Genomic DNA, 20565 nt, shown 5'->3' with positions numbered 1-20565 from the left:
TTTGCCTTGGTTTAAAGAAAAACATTGCAATAATTTTTCAATAATTTCATTTGGCCACCAGAGGGCAGGGGTTCCCTTCTGCTTTGGTTCACTTTGTGCTTTTTTCCCCACTAGCTAAAATGCAAGATTTAGTTAGGGAAACTGATATCCCATCTTCTGAACTTTATTTCCTGGTAATTTGTTTCTTTGGATCCTAAGAGTCTTTCAAATATTAATAAAACACATTTCTGGTTCTTTTGTTATCATAATTTCCACTACTATATGAAAGTATTTTGTGCTTATTTTATTTAAACTCACAAAAGTGAATATTTAGGAAAGCCTGGGAAATAAAGTCACAAGTGTTGATTTCTTCTGATTCTTTGAGTGGGACAAGGAATTTGACATTTACATCTCTGCTCACATACCCATATGTTGAGAATTATTCTACATTTCAATCATATCAAAAAGTTAAATTATAGTAATTATATTACTATAGGTGCTTTTTCATTTTGCAGATCTTACATTTAATCATTTTATTGACTTTAACTTTTTACATAAGAATGCCTTTTTAGTGCAACAAAGCAATCTTTTTGAGAATTATGTTCATGTTTATATGAAAATGAGTTAACATTTTACTAATTCACATATATTTTCAATTACGTTATTCCTGTGGTTCCTTATGTTGCTATTCTCATAGAATATAGAGTGAAGTACTAGTTTAAAGATTTAGGATTTAGATGACAGCACACATTCAAATACCAGTTCTCCTGACCTCTGGCAAATTACATAACTTTTAATTGTTTAGTAAAGACTTTTAATAATATCTCCAACTTCTTTACTTTATAATGGTGCTGAGACTGGGGCCCACCAACTGCCTGAGATAGGGCCAGTGCCCATAATAGTATCTAGCACAAGGTGATCTACCTCTGCTTTTATTACCAACTGCCATTAGGTAAATAATCAATTAAAATTTAAATACACAGCCCTTAGCAAAAAGCTTCAAATATTAGTCTGATATTTGTTATCATAGGTTTTCACTCAATAACATATAAAACTTGTCTCCAGAAAAACCATAAGAAGCCCTTTATAAGGTTCCAACTACACAAGGACCGACCCCCCCCAAAAAAAAAAATTCCTTAGCCCAGCATTTAATATCCATGCTCCTTACCTGCCTTCTTCCCTCCACCTTTGTGGCCAGGGGACGTTGGGAACTATGGTGAACTGCAGAAGGTTGCTTCCTGGCCCACTGCGTTTCCCGAGCACCCCTGTCACTTTAGGATAGCTAAGGACACATTGCTTGCCCTGACAGTCTCAGGATTCTAGGCAAATCCTGCCTAGAATCTTAACAGTGGGTATAGTTTGGCAGCTTCAGGACCTAATGTGGTCTGAAGATGTGCTTTCTCTGGCCTCTCGGTGATGGGAAATAGTGAGAGTTCATATACAAATCTAGTTTTCCAGTTTTTTGTTTTCTTTCTAAACCTGGGTAGCAATAGGCTGAATCTGAGTTAACAACTGCCACATTTGTAGGAGATCTCTTTCCAGCTTTGGGTGGTGCTGCATTAAATCTAGTCCACTTTGCTTATCAACTGCCTATTCAAAATATGTTGTGAATAGTGCCCCTGGGTCTGTGTGGTGCAGCCTATGCTGTCTGCAGGCATTATCAGGTGTGACTCTCAACTAAGCATTTCTTCAGATGTAGGGGCCACCTTCCTTCTTTGCTGGCAAAGTAACTAGTATTGTGAACATGGGCCCCACCTTCATGGGGTCCGGGGGCTAGGAAGCTTTGGCCCTACTGTATTCAAGCCAAGAGACAAAGGCTAGCCATTAACTTTGCTAACAACCCAGTAGTCAGTCTGATGCTCCCTTGGCTTCATCTGTGCAGCATAAATGCATTTCTTTTATGAATTTTGTGGTCAACCATCTATTCTTTTTCAGACTTCTCCAGGGCCATCCATAAACCCAGGCAGGTCAAGAACCTAAATGAGAAAGGAGGGAATAAATCCCATAAGGCAGAGAAACTTTTCAGTTCTAGCCCAGTGTGGGTGTAGAGGTCCAGTGTTGCCAAATATGATTGTTTAAGAGAAACAAGAAATCCATTTTCTAAAATTAAAACCTGCGCTGAAAAGTTTGGTAACATTGGGTGAGCCAATAAAAACACAGTCCACACCCTGCATTTGGACCAGGAGCCACGTGTTCACAATGTCTGCTGACCAAAGAATACACAGTCCTTCCATTCGGCATATGATTCTAGGAGAATTTTCCTGATGAGTGTTAACTAAATAAAGTGATCATGCTCAAAGTTACCAGTAGAAGCAGCCATTTTCAAAGGACAGAGCTCTCTACACAGGCTACCTACGTTACTTGTTTAGGCTCCAGGCTTCCTTCTAAATGTCCCTCCACAAGTACCAAGGCTCCCCTCTTCTACCTCAGTGCCACCAGCCCGAACACCCATGGTTTGTAGGCAGCGATTATTTGTTGACTTAAAGTAAGTTTTGCCATTATGAAAAGCTGTCTGGCACTCATGTTTTAAAGATGCTTTGGGGGATGGATTAAAAAAAAAACACTTGCAACAGTCAGCATCACTATTTTCATCTTTATCTTACCTTTGATGAAAGTGTTTCCATATGACAGTCTGTTATCTGTAATGACATACCAAAATGTCACAATGTTAGGCTTCCAATGCCTTCTGGAAAAATATATTTCCTAACATGTTTTGTAAATGGAGTACAAAGTAGAACATCAGAATAACCTCATTGTCGGTAAAACCTGCCACAAACTCAGAAGGATAGTCTAATGAAGAGCCACAGTGTTCACAGTATTGACAAGCATCACTTAATAGTGCGTAATGAGGAAGGCAATTATTTTATCAGAATTAGCATTTATTCAGCAATCATTTATTAAGTGGTTATGGTGTATAGCTGTTGGAGTGAGTGGAATGGAGATTTCATAAGCATTCATGCATTTATTAGTATCCATGGATGGTGTTGCATAAACATAAATGTTTTATTTACTGAGCACACACATATTTGCTCTGTACCAGGAAACATTCTAAAGACTTCATAAATATTAACCTATTTGCTCCCCTAAACAGCCTTGCATGATCAATAATATTATGATCCCCAATATTTGTATATCCTTTATCTATAGAAACAGAGACACTGAGAATAAGTGACTCACCCAGTATCATTTAATTCACTTCATCACTTAATCACCACTAGGAAGTGGCAGAGCCAGAATTCCAAGCCAGGCAGGTCTAGCTCCAAAATCTGTGCTCTTTTTATTTACCACATCAATTAGTTATTTACATAAAACAAAACAATCCCCGAATTGAGTGGCTTACTTTATGAACTACTTACTACTCTTCTTGAGCAGTTTGTTCAGAGGGGCACCTCTGCTGATCTGGACTAGTCTCAGCATATCTTACAGATTCTCTGATGTGAATTTCCGATGAATAAACTGTGGACAGCTGAGACTGGCTAGTCTAAGACATTTCAGCCAGAAGGGCTGAGATGCCCTACACAGCATCTCTCATCTCCATTGCTCTAATGGAGAGGGTCTGAGAAAGAGCAGAGGAAATCACATGTGTCTTTATGATCCTCTGCTTGTGTGGAGTTTGCTACTACTCTCTTGTGTGTTTTTGCTTTGCGATACTGGAGTTTGAACCTGGGGTGCTTTCCCACTGAGACCCATCCCTCGGGGTCTTGCTAAGTTGCTGAGGTTAGCCTTGAGCTACTGTCATGATTGATGAAAACAAACCACAGGGTCAGTTCTAGAGACAATGAGGAAGGACACTATGAAAGGGTCTGAATAACTGAGTCTTTAATTCCGTCAACCTGCCACGAATATGACTCCACACTATTCTACATTTGTTTTTCTTCCCAGTTAAAAATTAGATATTTTAGACTCCAAATGAGTTGTTGAGAACACTGTAACACCACGCCTTGTTGGTTTAGGAAGGTAATACAAGTATAATAGGAACAGTAGAAAATGAAAGGCTCTTTATGATTTTAGGCTGATCCTGGGGAAACACCAACAGAGACTCCAAGTGAAACCAGGACGACTCCCTCAGAAAATGGGGTGAATCACACTACATCCCTGGCACCCAAACCACCTTCCCAGGCTCTGCACAGCCAACCTGCTCCAGGTAAGCGATGTGAAAGCAGAGCTGCACCAGGTAATAAAGAGTGAAAAGCTTATGGTGCCACTGAAGGGGGCAGCGTGGTTCGGGTGGCTGTGTGATTTCAAGTGCAAAAAGCAGCACAGACCTGCGTGAAGAGTGGATGGGTGAATGCATGCATGCCAAGAGGACTCAAGGGCTCATGGGTTCCGCTGGCCACTTGAAACTCCCCCAGGTTTCCTGTGTCTTTATTAGTGGTGGCAATATGATCCGTCTGCTGGCAGGGTTTGTGAAGAGTTCTTCAAGCAACTTATAAGCAACTCTGCTTTAGAAACGCGTTCTCAGTCGTACTTTATTAAGTCTCTGCCAAGATCTCCTTTCCCTTACTCCAGCTTGCTTTTCAGTGCCCTTGAGTGTCTACCATGTACTGTGCACCCTGCTTAGTAGGGTGCATTATATTATCTCACCCTCACACCAAGCCCCTATGAAGAGATTCTATTATTGTCTCCGTTTTGCCGATGAATAAACTGCAATTTTTAGGTGATACAGTATCTCCTTAACCTGTGGAAACCTATGGCAAGACAGACACAGTTCCTAATAGTTTTTGTGGATACTCCAACCAAAGCTACGCTCATGTCACCTTTCTCAGAAAAATCCTTTGATTTCTCTGCAGCTCACTTGACCTTTAATCTTACACGGGTTTATGTAATCATCTCTCATTGTTATGTATGTCCTATTTCTGGTAATAGAAGGTGAGCTTCCTAGGATAAGCTTCATTTGGGTCCTTGCTTTGTATGTCACAGTGATGAAGGCTGGTGTGTGCCAGTATTTGACTTGTTAAACTTGATATTTTAAAATAATTTGATGAATAGAAAATGCTTTTTAATTGGCATAGAATACATGGCAGAAATTCTCCCTTTTCCCGAAAGTCACCATGTGGCAAGATCATGGTGCAACGTTCAAAAAACTGGGACATTAACACTGACACAATACTCTGAGATGAACTGTGGACCTCGTTTGAACTTTGGCTGCTTTCCACTAATGTCCTTTAGCTATCCCAGATTCTAACTCGGGATCCCACATTGTACTTATAAGTCTTCTTAGTCTCCTTTAATCTATGGCAAACCCTAGTGTTTCCCGGTTTTGATAGCCTTGATCATTTTGAAAAATTCTAATATTATTTTGTAAAATTCCCCCCATTTGAGTTGCCTAGATATATTCTCCTGAATAGACTGAGTCCTGAACTTTTAGGCAAGACCACCACAGAAGTTATGCTGTGTCCTTCTCTGTTCAGCATATCAGGGGTGTGATGTTAATATGTCCCATCTGCCACAATGTGGGAGCACTTGGTTCAGTTATTTTCTCCATGGAAAGTTAAGATTTCTGCTCTTTGATTGCCAAGGGAAGATTCTTTGAGACTATGCAAATATCCTGTTCATCCTTAAATTTTGGCAGCTGATCCATAAATGGATCTAACCTGCAAGTGCTCAGCTTTTGATTTTTAAAAGACCACTTGTCAACTTGTCATTCCTTATTTGCCCAAAAGGTGGCATTAGCACTCCCTAAATGGAATTTGTTGTTTTGATCCAGGTGGAGGGTTCTTTTCTCTCCCTATATGTGAATGAAGCAGCTATATAATTTCACATATAATTAGGTTTGTCTCAAAATTACAAAACAAAGACTTTTTGGAGTAATCTTGTTATAAATAATTTTCTACCATCATTTTTCATTCTTAGAAACTTAGAACCAAGGACTCAAAAACTTAGAATCAAGGACCAAACTTTTTGAAGGTTATTTACTTTGCCTTTGTATTGCAGGTTCTGTCAAGGCTCCTGCCAAAACAGAAGATCTTATTCACAGCGTCCTAACAGGTAAATACCACCCTTCCCCCACCCCAAGCTCCATGGAATTTTGTAGGTGAATATTAGACACTGTAAGTATTTAGAGAATCAATTTACATTTTTCTCTGAAAAATGAGATCACTAATATTTCTTCTTTTAAAAAAGATCTAATATTTCTTCTTTAAAAAAAAATATATATATATAGGCCACATTACATGATGTAATCAGAGAGAAATAACCATAGTTAGTAAATAGGACCTTACTGGCATAAAAGTAATATATATTTTTTACAAGATAGCTATTTCAGAATCAAAGAATAGATTCCTACTGGGTGTGGCCCTGTGAACAGTAATGCATTTCTTCCTAAAATGCCGAAAATTAACTGTGTTTTAGATATGCAGAATGTCACCCATTGGTGACCATAAAATGCATGGTGTTTAAGAACCGTGATACAGCTTAAAATCATTTTAAATTTGGTTAGTTTTACCTAAACTAGTGGTCCTAGAATCAATATAAGCTTTCTTCAATACAATTTTCAATAAGTTGTAGAGTCCTAAAAATATTTAAAATATTTGGTCCAATACACAACAGAAATGTACAAGCACGTTCACCCAAAAGAGCACCTGGGTAAGAGCCAAATGTCTACAACCAGAAGGATGTAAGATCCATGAATAAGTTGTAACATATTGACAATATAGAATAGAATACAGTCATGAGAAAGTCACACACACTGATGTGGATAACACTCCTAAGTATAATGCAGAAAACAAAAGATTGGCAAAATCCATTCATGCCATTAGAAACCCAGAATTGGGTTATACCTGGTAAGGGCAGGAACCACAAAGAAGGTGTCTGGAGTGCTGGCGATATTCTGATTTTTCACGTTGGTGATGGTATTTGAAGCATGTTAACTTTATGAAAATACACAGGGCTGTGTATTTAGGATTGATGTACTTTTCTGTAAGTATTCATATTTCACAAAAATACACAAAATATGCATGGAAAAATTACTTGAGGAGTACATTAGAAGCAAACAAAATATCTTAAAAGTCTTAGTTCCATAGAAAACAGTATCACATTGATGCTTAAAATAAGTATCCAGTGTTTTTCAAGAATACATTAATGTGCTGGGCCAGGTGGAGCACACCTGTAATCCCAGTGGCACGGGAGGCTAAGGCAGGAGGAGAGGAAATTCAATGCCAGCCTCAGCAACTTTGTGAGGCCATAAGCAACTTAGCAAGACCCTATTTCAAAATAAAAATTAAAAGGCTGGGGATGTGACTCAGTGGTTAAGCACCTCTGGATTCAAATTCCAGTTCCCCCAAAATTAAAAATATATAAATGCATAGACAAAATACAATGGTCTGTGGCAATGTATTAGCCTTATTATGTCTTGGTGACTCATTAAGAAGGAATGTTTGTGTCTATATAAATGGACATTACCTTTATACTTTAGAATGTGTCATAGGAATAGACTTCTATCTACATACTTTAAAAATATATTTTTTATTTGTTTTTATTTTTTTATTTTAGAGATCAAACCCAGAAATAGGCCATATCTCCAGCCCATTTTTCAATTTTTTTTTTTTTTTTTGTATTTTGAGGCAGGGTCTTTCTAAGTTGCTTAGCACCTCACTATAAGTTGCTAAGTCTGGCTTTGAACTCATGATCCTCCTGCCTCAGCCTTCCAAGTACTGGGATACAGGTACTCACCACTGTACCCAACTATAATACAGAATTTTATGTGAAAATTTTATCAAAAGTTGGAGCTCCTTTTTTAAACCATTCATAGCTGATATGCTGCGAATTATTTTTAAGGAAATGGGGTTGAATCTATTTCCCAAAATGCAGCAGTTCCTTGGGATTATAAATTCTTAATGTGATACCTTACCATGATGAGTCAGTTTGGACCTGAAGGAAACCATTAAATAAATGTACCTGGTTTTCTCCATGGCTTCTATCTCAAAAAAAAATTTTTTTTAATAAAAAATGTTAAGAGAATAGAAACATTTAAGGGAAGGAAGTGTATTTCAACTACTTAAAGATTTGAGCATTTAGGAACATAAATTATTGTTCTGATTTTAGTGTTTATCCACTCGGCATATCATTTTCTATTCAGTTCTGTTGTTATTCATGGCATATATTATTTCTGAATCTCTTGACATTTCTAAATATTTATGGTAACATTTTTTTTTTGTTCCCCAAAGCAAAAAGTTCAGATCAAAGGATGGAAATATGTAAACTTTGACTTAATCTAGGTCCAAGTCAATGATAATTCACTGAAGCTAAGACTCCATCAATTGAAAGACACCCATTGCTCATATATTGCTAAGAAAGAAGAATCCTGCAAAATTTTGGCAGCCCATTGACCATAAGTAGTATTTTTATTTCAGAAATGTGAACATATTTTTAAAATGCAGATTCTAGAATCTATGAAATATGTCAGCGAAGTACAGATTGTTTTAAGGTCAGGCTCTTTCCTAATAAATGTTTCCTCAACATTGAATATGATGCTATATAGGCTGGCACTAACCCTTGGGATGCCTGCCTGCAAACTAAATTAAAGGGTGCTCCCTTGAGACATCTTACTGCTGGATACTGTTGAGATACCTGTACAGATGTATGGTGTCTTTACTGTGAGTGGTCCCCCATAGAGATGGCACTACGGAATCTGCATAATTATTTACTGAGCCTCTATGGACACAATGTCAAAAACTGTTAAACACTTTCTGTGAATTCTTTCATTTCACTATAAAGTAGTACAAGTGTTTTAAATCCTTGAAGTGGCTGCCTTGGGTGTCCTGCCCAGATTTCCCACACATCTGGTATACCAGGTCCCAGCTGTGGGAGGGGTTGGCTGCAAACAGCTGCTAGCCTTCCCTGTCTTTGCCAAATTGCCCTCAGCCCAAAGGAAGACCCTGGTCCAGAAGATTATGCCTCTGCCCACTGACTATACAAAGATGTGAGAAACTGACCCTCTTGCTTAAGAGGAGACTGAGCCTGGGGGACAATTCACCCTCCTGAGCTTCCCTGGGATCAGGCAGAAGCTCAATAGCAGCTGAGACACATCCTTGTTCAGCTGCTGCCCCTGCCCTATGTGCCTGCTTCATCTCCCTCCCCTGCCTTTAGTCAGTCACATGAACCTGAATATTCCCTTGTGGGCTCAGCCTCTAAGGAATTCCAACTTAAAATAAAATAAAATACAAATGAAGAGAAGTTGGTAACCCAGCCATGAATTAGCAGGAGATAGAGACAGACTAAAACCTGGATCCATTTGGCATCTGACTTTACTCTTAAGCTTCAGTTGGCCAAGATCAGACAGCTGTCGCTCACAGAGCAGGTTGCTGCTCCTCTGTACCGTCAGTCCTTCCTGTCCCTTAGCTCTTATGCTCCTTGGTTGCAGAAGTGGAAGCACAGACGATTGAAGAGCTAAAGCAACAGAAATCATTCGTGAAACTTCAAAAGAAGCACTACAAAGAAATGAAAGACCTGGTGAAGAGACACCACAAGAAAACTACTGACCTGATCAAAGAACACACTACAAAATATAATGAGATTCAGAATGACTACTTGAGAAGGAGGGCAGCTCTGGAGAAGTCAGCCAAAAAGGACAGCAAGAAAAAGTGAGTTAAACGAGTATCTGTTTTACCACATGAAGAGTCAATTCCATGGCTTGCTGATGTTGTGTTTTTAATGCCATATTGTGTATTTATCCCACCACCAAAAAAGAAAAGCCACCAAGCACTTTCCATTCTCTATAACTCTTTTTTTTTTTTTTTTTTTGAGGGGGGACCAAGAATTGCCAGGGGCACTTAACCACTGAGCCATATCCCTGGCCCTTTTCATGTTTTTTACTTAGAGACAGAGTCTCACTAAGTTGCTTAGAGCCTTGCTAAATTGCTGAGGCTGGCTTTGAACACGTGATCTTCCTGCCTCAGCCTCCCAATCCGCAAACAGCTCCATTCTGTATGGTTTTTGAATCACTTTTGCTTGTGGAAAGAACTTACTGATTTTTTTATTTTATCATTCTCCCCCTCCAACGCCCCCTTCACCTCCAAGAGATGGGGCCTAGCTCTGTTGCTCAAGCTGTTTCTCAACTCCTGGACTCAATTGATCTTCCTGTCCCAGCCTCCCAAGCAGCTGGGACTATAGGTGCACAGTAGCAGGCTCAGCTGTGACTTTCTTTATTTAGCTGAATTCTTAGAATAGACATCAAGTTTTCCTTTAGTTCTTTCTGCTCATGGACCTAATCCCAGTTGACTGACTGCCTATATTACAGCTGCCAATCTGGCAGGTATAAAAAAAAAAAAATGGCCTTCTGTCCCTAGAACCTATTTGAAGAGGCAGCTTGTCTTAGAGAAAACAGAAGCCTCAATTCTTGCAGCCCTATCTCGCATAATGCCCTGCATTATGTTTGGGACCGGGGTCCCCACAGCCTCATGTACCCAGAGCTTGATGGGAGAAGCATTTCCTCACACAGGCATTCAGCTAATATTTATTTAATGCATATTATATCCTGGGGACTCAGTAATGAATATAACCTGCACAATTTTCACCCTCAAGTAGCTAATGAGGTAATATGGGAAATATAAGCAATTAACAACGAATACCCCAAATAATTTCAGACTGTGATGAATACTATCAAGAAAAGGATAATGTGATAGAGATTAGCTTGGGATAGGAGAGCTCTTCTGACATGTCAATCTGTAAAGAGGTGATACGTAAAGAATAAATCATAGCCAACTATGTAAGGGATGAGGGAGAATTATTCCATGCTGAGGGAACAGACAATGCAAAGGCCCTTTGACAGGGGAAAAAAATGGATTTGTTCCAAGAACTCTAAATTTGGCAAAGTAGGTGAGACAGAGTAAAAAATGGGTAGAGTGAAACAAGATGAGGTCTGGGAAATTGGAGAGAGAATCATACCACTGGGTTTCTCAGAGTTTGTATGAATAATCCAGAATTTATGTAAGTGCAATACAAATCCACTGGAAAAAAAATAAGTGGAATTGTTGTGTCTAACTAATATTCTCAAAAAATGATTCCAGCTGCTGAATGAAAGAGAGATCCTTAGCTGGCCTTCTCAGATAGATACAGTCACCAGGGATCTTCTTAGTCACAGGCTCTGATGTAGCAGGTCCAAGGTGGGTGATGCTGTTGCTGCTGGTTGATGGATAAAATTCAAAGTGAGGACTGGGTGTGGGAGCCAGGTGACCAGTAGGGAAACATTTTCATGAATCCAGCCAAGTGATGTCATATAATGGTTTGGTTTAGGATGATGTGGTAGACATGGAGAGAATAGATGGATAGCTGACTTTAAGAGGAGCCTAGGATATGGGGTCAGAAACTTGGAGGAAACCAATCCATGTGGAGAAGAAAACTCATGCGGTCACTCCAGGCTAAATCTATTCACGGACTTTTATCTAGACCAGACCGATATATTCACATGAGGTACATGAGAATCGCTCAGAGAGCTTGCTCAAAGACAGGCTTCTGAGCCTCAACACAGAGTGCTGTCACATGGGCCTTGGGTGGAGTCTGAGCTTCTGAATTTTCTAACAAGCTGCCAGGGTTTGTCAATGCGACTGGTCCAGACACTTGCCATTGATGGCCCTGGTCTAGCATCCTTCAAAGTCATTTAAAAAATAGAAGGGTGGCCTAAAGGGCTCGTTGTGTCCAGTCTCTATCTACCTTCCCATCCTTAATCCCCAGTGCCCCATACAAAACCCTGTAGCTCCTACTTAGATCCCACCATGATAAAAGAGGGAATTAGGATTCTCCTGCATAATGGACTTTCTAAAATTGCAAATCTCTGCCATGAAGGCTGCAAGCCCTACCTCTAAACTCCAACCAAGGTATGTGCCAGCTGTCAGAATCCCAATTTATGGATTATTGATTTCCATATGAATTTCAAAATATCATTTGCTCTTAGAATTCCACTTTGGGTTGTCATCATAGCTTACCCCAGACTTGGTGGACACTAGTATGACTGACCACACAGAGATTTCTCTTTTTACCTTTGGTAAGGGGCTGCTTCCAGTCCTAGACAAGCCCCTGTACTACGTGTCAAGGAAGATCCAGGCGTGTAGGCTCTATTGGGTTCCTACAACTGCCATGCGCCACTAACTCTGTTGGGTTCCTATGACTGCCATGCACCACTACCTTAAAATAAATATATTGCTTCACAGTTCTGGAGCCTAGAAATCCAAAATCAAGGTACCAGCAGGTACCTTTTCTGAAAGGCCTAGGGGAGGAGCTTTCCTTAACTCTTCTAGCTTTTGGTGGTTGTGAGAAATACCTGACATACCTTGGCTTATAGATTCTCTTTGCACAGGCGTGACTTAGGATAAGGTAATAATTTCCTTATTACCTTAATTTCCAAATAAGGTAATAAACTGAGCTTCTGGGAAGGACATGAAGTTAGAGGGGACACCATTCCACCTAGAACAAGTCCGGAGCATTTATACGCACTGTCCCATGTATTTCCCACAGCAGCACCATGAAGTAGATACAGCCATCACCCACCCTGGACAAGCAAGGACCTGAAGTTCAGTAAAATGGTGCCCCCACCAGTAGCACATGCAACACACAAGGCTGCAGTCAGAGTGCAGCCATAGCATGGTACCCACCCCGACCTTGCCAAGAGCCCACCTGTGTCTATGAAATAATAGATCTGGAACCTGCATCTCTGCAGGCATGTGACTGCTTCCTGGAAGTGTTTCTAGAGTCCTACAAAGGACTTGGAATCTTTATAACTGCCTTTCCTTCAGTGTCTTACATCATGAATGGATACATGAAATAAAAATACCCAAATAAACAAATTTATTTATCAACTATCCTGTAAGGTCCAAAGTTATTCTTCTAAGTTTAGATTCCTGGAATGTCTTTGAACATCCTATGCAGGCTTGTAGTATGAATTTATTGACAATGAATAATATTTTGGAAAGTGTAGCTCTCTAATCAATAAGGTTCATTTTTACATACAAATATTCAAAATTTAATAATTAGGGAAATGGAAATAAAAATGCATTACCTTAAATTTTATTTTTGTCCTTTTGGGATACAAATAATCTTCATCTTTCTGAGCGTTTATTGAACTAAATATCAAAAATATTTATAACACTAACAGAATATTGTGAAAGGCATTGTACTAAAATATTTGTAAACATTTACTCACACCATTTTAAAAGTAAAATGTTATTTGTGATATTAAAATATATAGTTTAGGAGATTTATCATTTCCAAAGGCAAACATATCTTTTCAATTTCAATGTATATTTGGTATTTTAATGAATTATACATCACAGAGGTGAAAAAATCTTTTAAATTATTTAAAATTATCTCTCCACTTCATTCTCTGTAATTACAGTGTACAAATTACTGTAATCAGATACCCTGAATTTCCATATATTGGCTAATGAATGAACACAATATGGTCAAAGATAATCCACTGATCTGCACAGCCCTACGAAATCATATGTGGAGTTAACTGTGCAGTTATTCAAAGCTTTCTGGGAAACATCGTCATTGACTTTCTCATTAAAGAGTCTCTCAGGGGCTTGACTTATAATAATCTCCCCTGAGAAATAAAGCTTTGTTCTTTAACTGAAAATGTGATAAATCAACCTGCAACTGCATGAGCATGTGAGCCAGGAATAAGGCAGGCAGCATTCCATCCTTCCTTTCCACCCTTGTTGAATCATCTTATTTTGATGCCAGGCCGGTGATAGAGGTAAGATGCATGTTTTAGATCCATATTGTGACATATGACGTAATGGGTGCCTCACTTGAAAGCACAATCAAAGTGCAATACTTGAGATTTAAAAAGTAACAAAATCATCTTTCTTTAGAGCTGGAACAGACTTAGAAGCCATCTAGGTGAAATTTATCACTTCTTCAAGGAGGAAGTTAAATGCTAAAGACATTAACATTTACCTGCAATTACAAAGCTGGTATAGGCAAAGTGTGGCCTAAGACATCTCCAAAATTTCTCCTTTAGTGATATGTGCATATATGTTTGCTTATTCACTTTTTTTATTTACTTTAAGTCACATTTTGTAAGCTTCCAATAGAGTATCAAAATAGCATCATAGGTGACATGTATGTAAAAATCCTACAAAAATAAAAAAAACAGTACACACTCCCATACACACATGAACAAACTGAACTTTCAAACTATTACCTAGATCTTTGCTGCTGTCCACATGTTGACTATTGAACTCTTGAAAATGGCTCACCTGGGCAAGGGGCACAGCTCAGTGGTAGAGCAGGTAGAGCTTATGCAAGGCCCTGGGTTCCATCCCCAGCAACAATAATTAAAATGTGGCTTGTCAATATTGAGATATTATGTAATAGAAAAATTCACACCACATTTCTAAGGGTATAATATCAAATAGATCCTTTAATTGTATGTTGAGTTTATAATATTTTAGATGTATTAGATTAAATAAAATATACTATATTTTATACTGTTTATTTATTTGTTAATTTGCTTACTTATTGATTTATTTTGGTGGTGCTAGGGCCTGATCCCAGGGCTTTGTGAATGCTAGATCAATGCTCTACCACTGAGCTACAGCACAACCCCTCACTTATTATTACTTTTTAAGGAGGTTACTAAAAGTTTTAAATTACATGGAAAAATATCATGTGTAGCTCACATTGTGTTTCCACTGGACAGTACAACCCATTTAATGTAATTTCTGTCCTTGAACACTGAATTAACCTCTTAGTCTCTGAGAAAAGGAAATAAGGATCAGATAGTTCTCCTCATCTGATTAAGGGAAACTTACTTATTCTTTCAAGAGAGACAAATGTTTCCCAGGACTAAATTACCATAGAATCTATTTCATGCATCTTATATAAGCAGCATTTGGGAATAATGCCTTCAACCCTGTTTTTACAGAAGATGCGGAAACATTGTTCACCTAGATGTGTTTATATACTATTCCTTCAAAAAACAACAACAACAAAAAAATCATCAAGTACATACTATTTAAAGATACATTAGAAGAAACAAAGCCACCAAGGTCTTGGTTATGTCTCTCTGCCATCTCCTTTATTTCGTGATAAAATCCTGAAAATACCTTGGAATAACAAATCGGCATCATGTCCATTAGATTATTTTCTTACTCAAATTATCCATTGTCTCAATTGAGCTTTCCATATAATGCGCAGAACAGTTCACTCAAAGATAATCTTTTTTCAGACATGGCGTGCGATGATACTGTGCTCTTGTGAAAGGCACAGGTATTGTCTGTCTGTGTCTCCCAGGGATGCTTGTCCACAGGCAGGTATACTGCAGCACCCCTATGCTGTGTCCTTGGGCAAACTGTCTCACTGAGATCCCGGGTCCTCACATAATTCTGGAGAGGATCATGCCTAAATAGCAAGCTGTTGTGAGTGCTCCTGGCACATGTTGAGTAGTCAGTAAATGAGAGTTGCCTCTGCTGTGGTTCTTGCAGCTGATTGAAGAAACACTTTTACGTTCTGGCTATACTGACTTCCAACTACACAAGATGATAAATGTAACTTATGCTCATGCCAAAATGGCAGCCATCTCAGAAAATTCAATGCTAGTATCCATGAGTTTGGGAGAGTGGTGGTACTCATTTAGCATTGCACATAAAAAAAGAAAATTTGGGGAGAGTTCTGAATCTTTTATTTGACTAAGTAAGATCTTATCACCAGCTTCCTGTGGTGCCAATGATGCTAAGCTAATTTAAAGAAAATTAGTAACGGAATTAGTAACAGCTGATTCTAAGAAACATTCTCTTCCTAATTCTATCTGATTGCTAGTAAAGAAGATGGAGGCAAAGTCCATGTGATGAATGTCATGGGTGGTTTGGTCTTCTTTCTGAGGGCTGCTCCATATAAACAAAAACAGCAAATCTCCTTTGTTTCTTGTTCCCAATACTCTGTCTCCCTTTCTATTGTTTTCTACAAGTGATAATACAAAGTACAAAATTATACGAAATCATGACATGAGTTAGGGAGAATTGTTTTAACCTATTTGCACATTAGTCCTAACCTTATAAAGATCTGTTTAACTCTTTAAGAACAGTGCAGAGAAAGTCCTCCTGCACAGAATAAGCACTCAGTATGAAGTGCTTATTCTATGAATATGATATATATATATATATCACTACATGCATCTCCTTTCCTTTGTAACTGAAGCACTTTGAGGAAAGTACCATTTGGGTAGTGATGTTGCTGCTGGTGATGAGAATCAATCAGTGCCAAGTTCAGTTTCCCTGGAATGTTGAAGATAGAACTCCTGAGAAATGCCAAGGCAAGCCTAGAAAGCAAGTTTTATTTAAAAGATAGAACAGAGGTAGACTTCTCTGCAGAGAAGGGGGCCTCAGAGCTGGGTGTTGAGGAAGTGGGGGTGTCCTGCCTCTTTTATACATGTTAGAATTCCTTTGTTCTCTTGGCCTCTCCTACCCATCCTGACTATGTGACTGGTAGCCAAAAGGTGGGCCAAAGATGGGAGAGAAGCCTTCCAGAGGTACCTCTCTATATCTGCCCAAAAGGTCAGGAAAGGAACCACCCAGGAGGTACTTCATTATACTCCTACAACTCCTTAGAGGGAACAACAATTCCTTGGAGACAGGTACCCTTGGCAACTGGTGGAAGAGAAGGGGGAAGGCTTTATAGATATTAGCATTTCATTTCCTCCTGAATTAGCCCCCATCTTTCTGACACAATCATTTATTACCTACACTGACTGTCATGTGCCCTGACCTCACTGATATCAATTAAGTTGATTCAGCCCCCCAAAGAACCATATTTTATAATGTGCCCTTGCTATTGAGAATCTTTAAGAAACAGAACTCAGAAGTTTTCTGGGAAGGTTATCTGCACAGGATGTCTGTACCTGCTCTCTATTTTCAATCCATAACACTCCATATGCAAAATATGGCACATCTTCAACCTTCCCTAAGAGAATTCACTCAACATAGTAAAAAGTTTTTAGAGAGAAAATGGAGCTGGGATGACATTGTACATGCCACATTAAAAACAAATAAGTAAACAAGAGGAAGGTCTCAAAAACCTTTACTAGACAGTGTTTTTCCCAAACAGGATTATCATTCTCACCACCCCTACAGTTAGGACTCTCAGCTTCCTGGCTTGGTTAGGACTCTTAGCTTCCTGGCTTCCTGAGCTTCCTTTTCTTTTTGGCCCCTGCCTCTTCCTGGAGCAACACAAATTTCATTTGTTTCTGTAATTTAAGATCTTCTGTTGCCAAACTTGTCTTTGAGGTCTCATCCTCTAGAACAAGTGGCTTATCAAAAAATTATTTCCAATATTATTGAATTCAACATTGGGCTTATCAAAATATTCATTTCCAAACACGATGGCTTCTCTAGGAGGAACTCTTGCAGACAGCCTTCCCTGCGCTTTATTACCACCTGTATGCTTTGTGAGCCAAGCTTTGTGTCTTTGCAGATCAGAGCCCAGCAGCCCTGACCATGGCTCATCGACAATTGAGCAAGATCTTGCTGCCCTGGATGCCGAAATGACCCAGAAGTTAATAGACCTGAAGGACAAACAACAGCAGCAGCTGCTTAATCTTCGGCAAGAACAATATTATAGTGAAAAATACCAGAAGCGAGAACATATTAAACTGGTAAGCCCAAGAAACATGATTTATGTTTGGGTGGCTGAAATCTCTTTCCTATAGAAAATGTTTTATGCTCTGGCATAATTCAAAGGGCACAAGGGCAGGTGCGAATGGTACCATCTTGGGAGACCATGGAGGCCACCCGTTGTCTACCATGCTAATATTTTCTACACTCCATGATTCTACCATCTTCACTAAGCTCTTCTCTATTCCCTCAATGTGGCTATGCTTTATTGTTTTTATTGACCCTAATTCATTTGGGGGATATGGGTTTTGGGGGTATCTTTGGAAATTGCACAGGAAAGTAAATAAATTCTTAGCCTTACTTAACAAAATTAAGAACATGCTGCAAGTAAATCTAACATTTTCTGTATCACTGAGCTTCTCAAGAAATGAAAAAAAAAAAATTACACAGCTCACTCTCCTACATTTTAAAGAGTCAACATCTAAAGGACCAAGGACTGATAGGAAATGTCATCTTTCCAATTTCTGGGACTCCCTATGGAGACAAACACCATCCCCTCCGTTAAAGATCAGTTTCACTTACCACCACCACCACCATTTTTTTTTTCATGGATTGTGACATTTTCTCCCTTGTTGAGGTCTTGACACATAGTAGGGACATAATTAATATTTAAAAACAGCTATATTAAATAAATTCAGCAATAAAGTAGTCTTGAAAACAAAGTGGATTCTCTTGCAGAAGTGCTAAGAGCCATAGCCCAGTAGGAATGATGCATGGCATTTTTGGTTGACGCCAGCAAGCCATTGAGATGATAATGATTATGTTAAGATGTGCATTCAATTGGAGATTAGACCCCTGCTGTCCGCCTTGGCTTGCTCCTTTGGAGCTCTCTCAGGACTCCCGGAGAGTTCCCATTGGTTGGGGAAGTTCAGTAGGAGGGAATTCCGGAGGACGGATTTCCTGTTGGTGTAGTGTGTCCCGGGAGAAGGCCTTGTGCGTGGCATTCGCGGGAGTTTTGGAAATAAAGTCTGTTCCTGCTTGAGTGGCTCGTGATTTTGTGCCCAGCCAGACTGCGGCAGGGAAGGTTGAAGATGTGCCATATTTTGCATATGGAGTGTTATGGATTGAAAATAGAGAGCAGGTACAGACATCCTGCGCAGATAACCTTCCCAGAAAGGGAAGTAGCCTCAAAAACAAATCAAATGAGTAATCTTAATAAAAATTAAAGCAGTGAATCCAGAGGAAATGTGTTGTAAGAGGTATTTCTATGATCTGTCCATTTCTTGCTGAGGGTCTGCACATATAGAATTCTGAGGCTGTTTCTGCTTATATGGTTGGAAATCTGCAGATGGTTTAGCCATTACTGTGTGAAAGGGGATCACTGTGAGTATTTGCACCTCCAATATGCAAAGAATTCATATGAATGGGTTATCAAAAGCCAGACTCCACTTGACCAGTTATTCTCAACATAAGTGTAAGTCAAGATAACCTGGAAAATTTGTTAATAGATACATTGTTAAGCCCTATCCAAATTTTAATTCAACAGGAGCCTTGTAGAGGTAGTGTTGATTATACTTCTGTTCCTAGGAACATGCTTTGAGAACCACTTCCTGGTACCCTAAAGGAGTATCAGAGCTTTGTTTTTAACAATCTTCACATAATTTTGATGGCTCACCTTGTTTTGAACTTCTAAAATAAGATGGAAGCAGTGAAAGAACAGTCTGGCTGAGCTTGGTTTGGGTGTGAGGAGGGGATTGCCTTGACAGACCTGAGAAAGGCAATACCAGTTTTAATGGGAGATAATGGCTTTGAGACCCAGCTATGATCATGGCCATGTGACTTTCTTCACTGAGTGACCCAGGCCTACTACTCTAGAATATAATGATTATAAGAATAAAAGTAGCAACTGTGCATTGGACCCTCACCATGGGGCCATAAACTAAGTCATTTATGGAAACTTAATCCTCATACCACTGGCCTTTGTTACTATTTTCAGCCCGTTTTGTGTTTTTTTAAAAAAAAATAGAGAAAATAGAAACATTTTTTTTACTTTTCCAGGGTTCCACAACTAGAAACTGGTATTTGGGGGATTTGATTTTTGGTCTTCTGATGCTGGAGCCCCTACTTTAGGACCATTATGTAGGTGCCTCTTATAATTCACTTTCCATGCCAAAGTCCCTAAACAAGAACAAAAACAAATAAGTGGGCAAAAATATACTGTATACTAGGTAGAAATAAGGGCTTAAAAGAAAAAAAAAAACTATCATAAATAGAGAAGTTGGAGTGGAGACTGGGGCAGGATGAAGAGTGGGTTTACAATTTTAAAGGAAATAAATAGGTGGGGAAGGACTTGCTGAGAAAGCAGCATGTGAGTCAGGAGGCAAAGGAATGACCCCTACAACACATGGAGGAAGATTTTTCTAGGCAGAAGATATGACACACATAGACTCTGGGATAAGAGTGGGCCAGATAGAGCAGGGTAGCTCTGTCTGAGAAAGATTATAAGGTGTCAAGTTAGAGTGATAGAACTTTTGGGGTGGGAGACACATCTTCTTGGTCTTTAGGCTTTTCTAAGGCCACTGTGTTTCACTTGGAGTGAGGTGGGAACTGTTGAAAGTTTTGAACAGTGAACTGACATGATCTAAAGTCACAGTGACCACTCTGGGTCTGTTTTGTCCTGGACATGGTGAGAACTGGTCCTCCAGGCAGGGGCAGTTCAAGCCAACCGTGGACCAAGAGGTTGAGAAGTGGCATTCACCAGCAGATGACTCAAGTTCACCAATAGAATGAATGTTACTTAGAAGTCTACAAAACCCAGCCACAATCACCTGGAGTTTCCCCAGGGACCCAACCCTTGAGCAAGACTCCATTTTCCAAGAAAAGAAACATGGCAATTTTTTTTTTCACAAAAAAAAGACAGTGGCAGAGTAAGAGAATATCCTAATATTCATAGGAGATTCCCAAAATAAGAATACTGAATATAGATTAAAAACAGAAGTCTAGATTTCCCAAGAAGGCCTATTGGGAGGAGTGAACGTGA

At 39.2% G+C, this 20565-nt stretch overlaps 1 protein-coding gene across 3 annotated transcripts in view; it reads left to right on the top strand.

Moving 5' to 3' along the window:
* Window positions 1-20565, top strand: part of Plcb1 (phospholipase C beta 1) — a 714003-nt gene that overhangs the window by 583561 nt on the left and 109877 nt on the right. For all 3 annotated transcript variants that reach the window (XM_027921686.3, XM_027921696.3, XM_071608751.1), the window contains exons 24-27: window positions 3991-4123; window positions 5914-5967; window positions 9341-9560; window positions 17386-17566. In XM_027921686.3, coding sequence (XP_027777487.3) covers window positions 3991-4123; window positions 5914-5967; window positions 9341-9560; window positions 17386-17566 — 588 coding nt within the window. The remainder of the gene's footprint in view (window positions 1-3990; window positions 4124-5913; window positions 5968-9340; window positions 9561-17385; window positions 17567-20565) is intronic.

The sequence above is a fragment of the Marmota flaviventris genome, chromosome 2 (assembly GCF_047511675.1).
Source record: "Marmota flaviventris isolate mMarFla1 chromosome 2, mMarFla1.hap1, whole genome shotgun sequence".
NCBI classification, from domain to species: Eukaryota; Metazoa; Chordata; class Mammalia; order Rodentia; family Sciuridae; genus Marmota; species Marmota flaviventris.
This window is presented reverse-complemented; position numbering and strand designations above follow the sequence as displayed.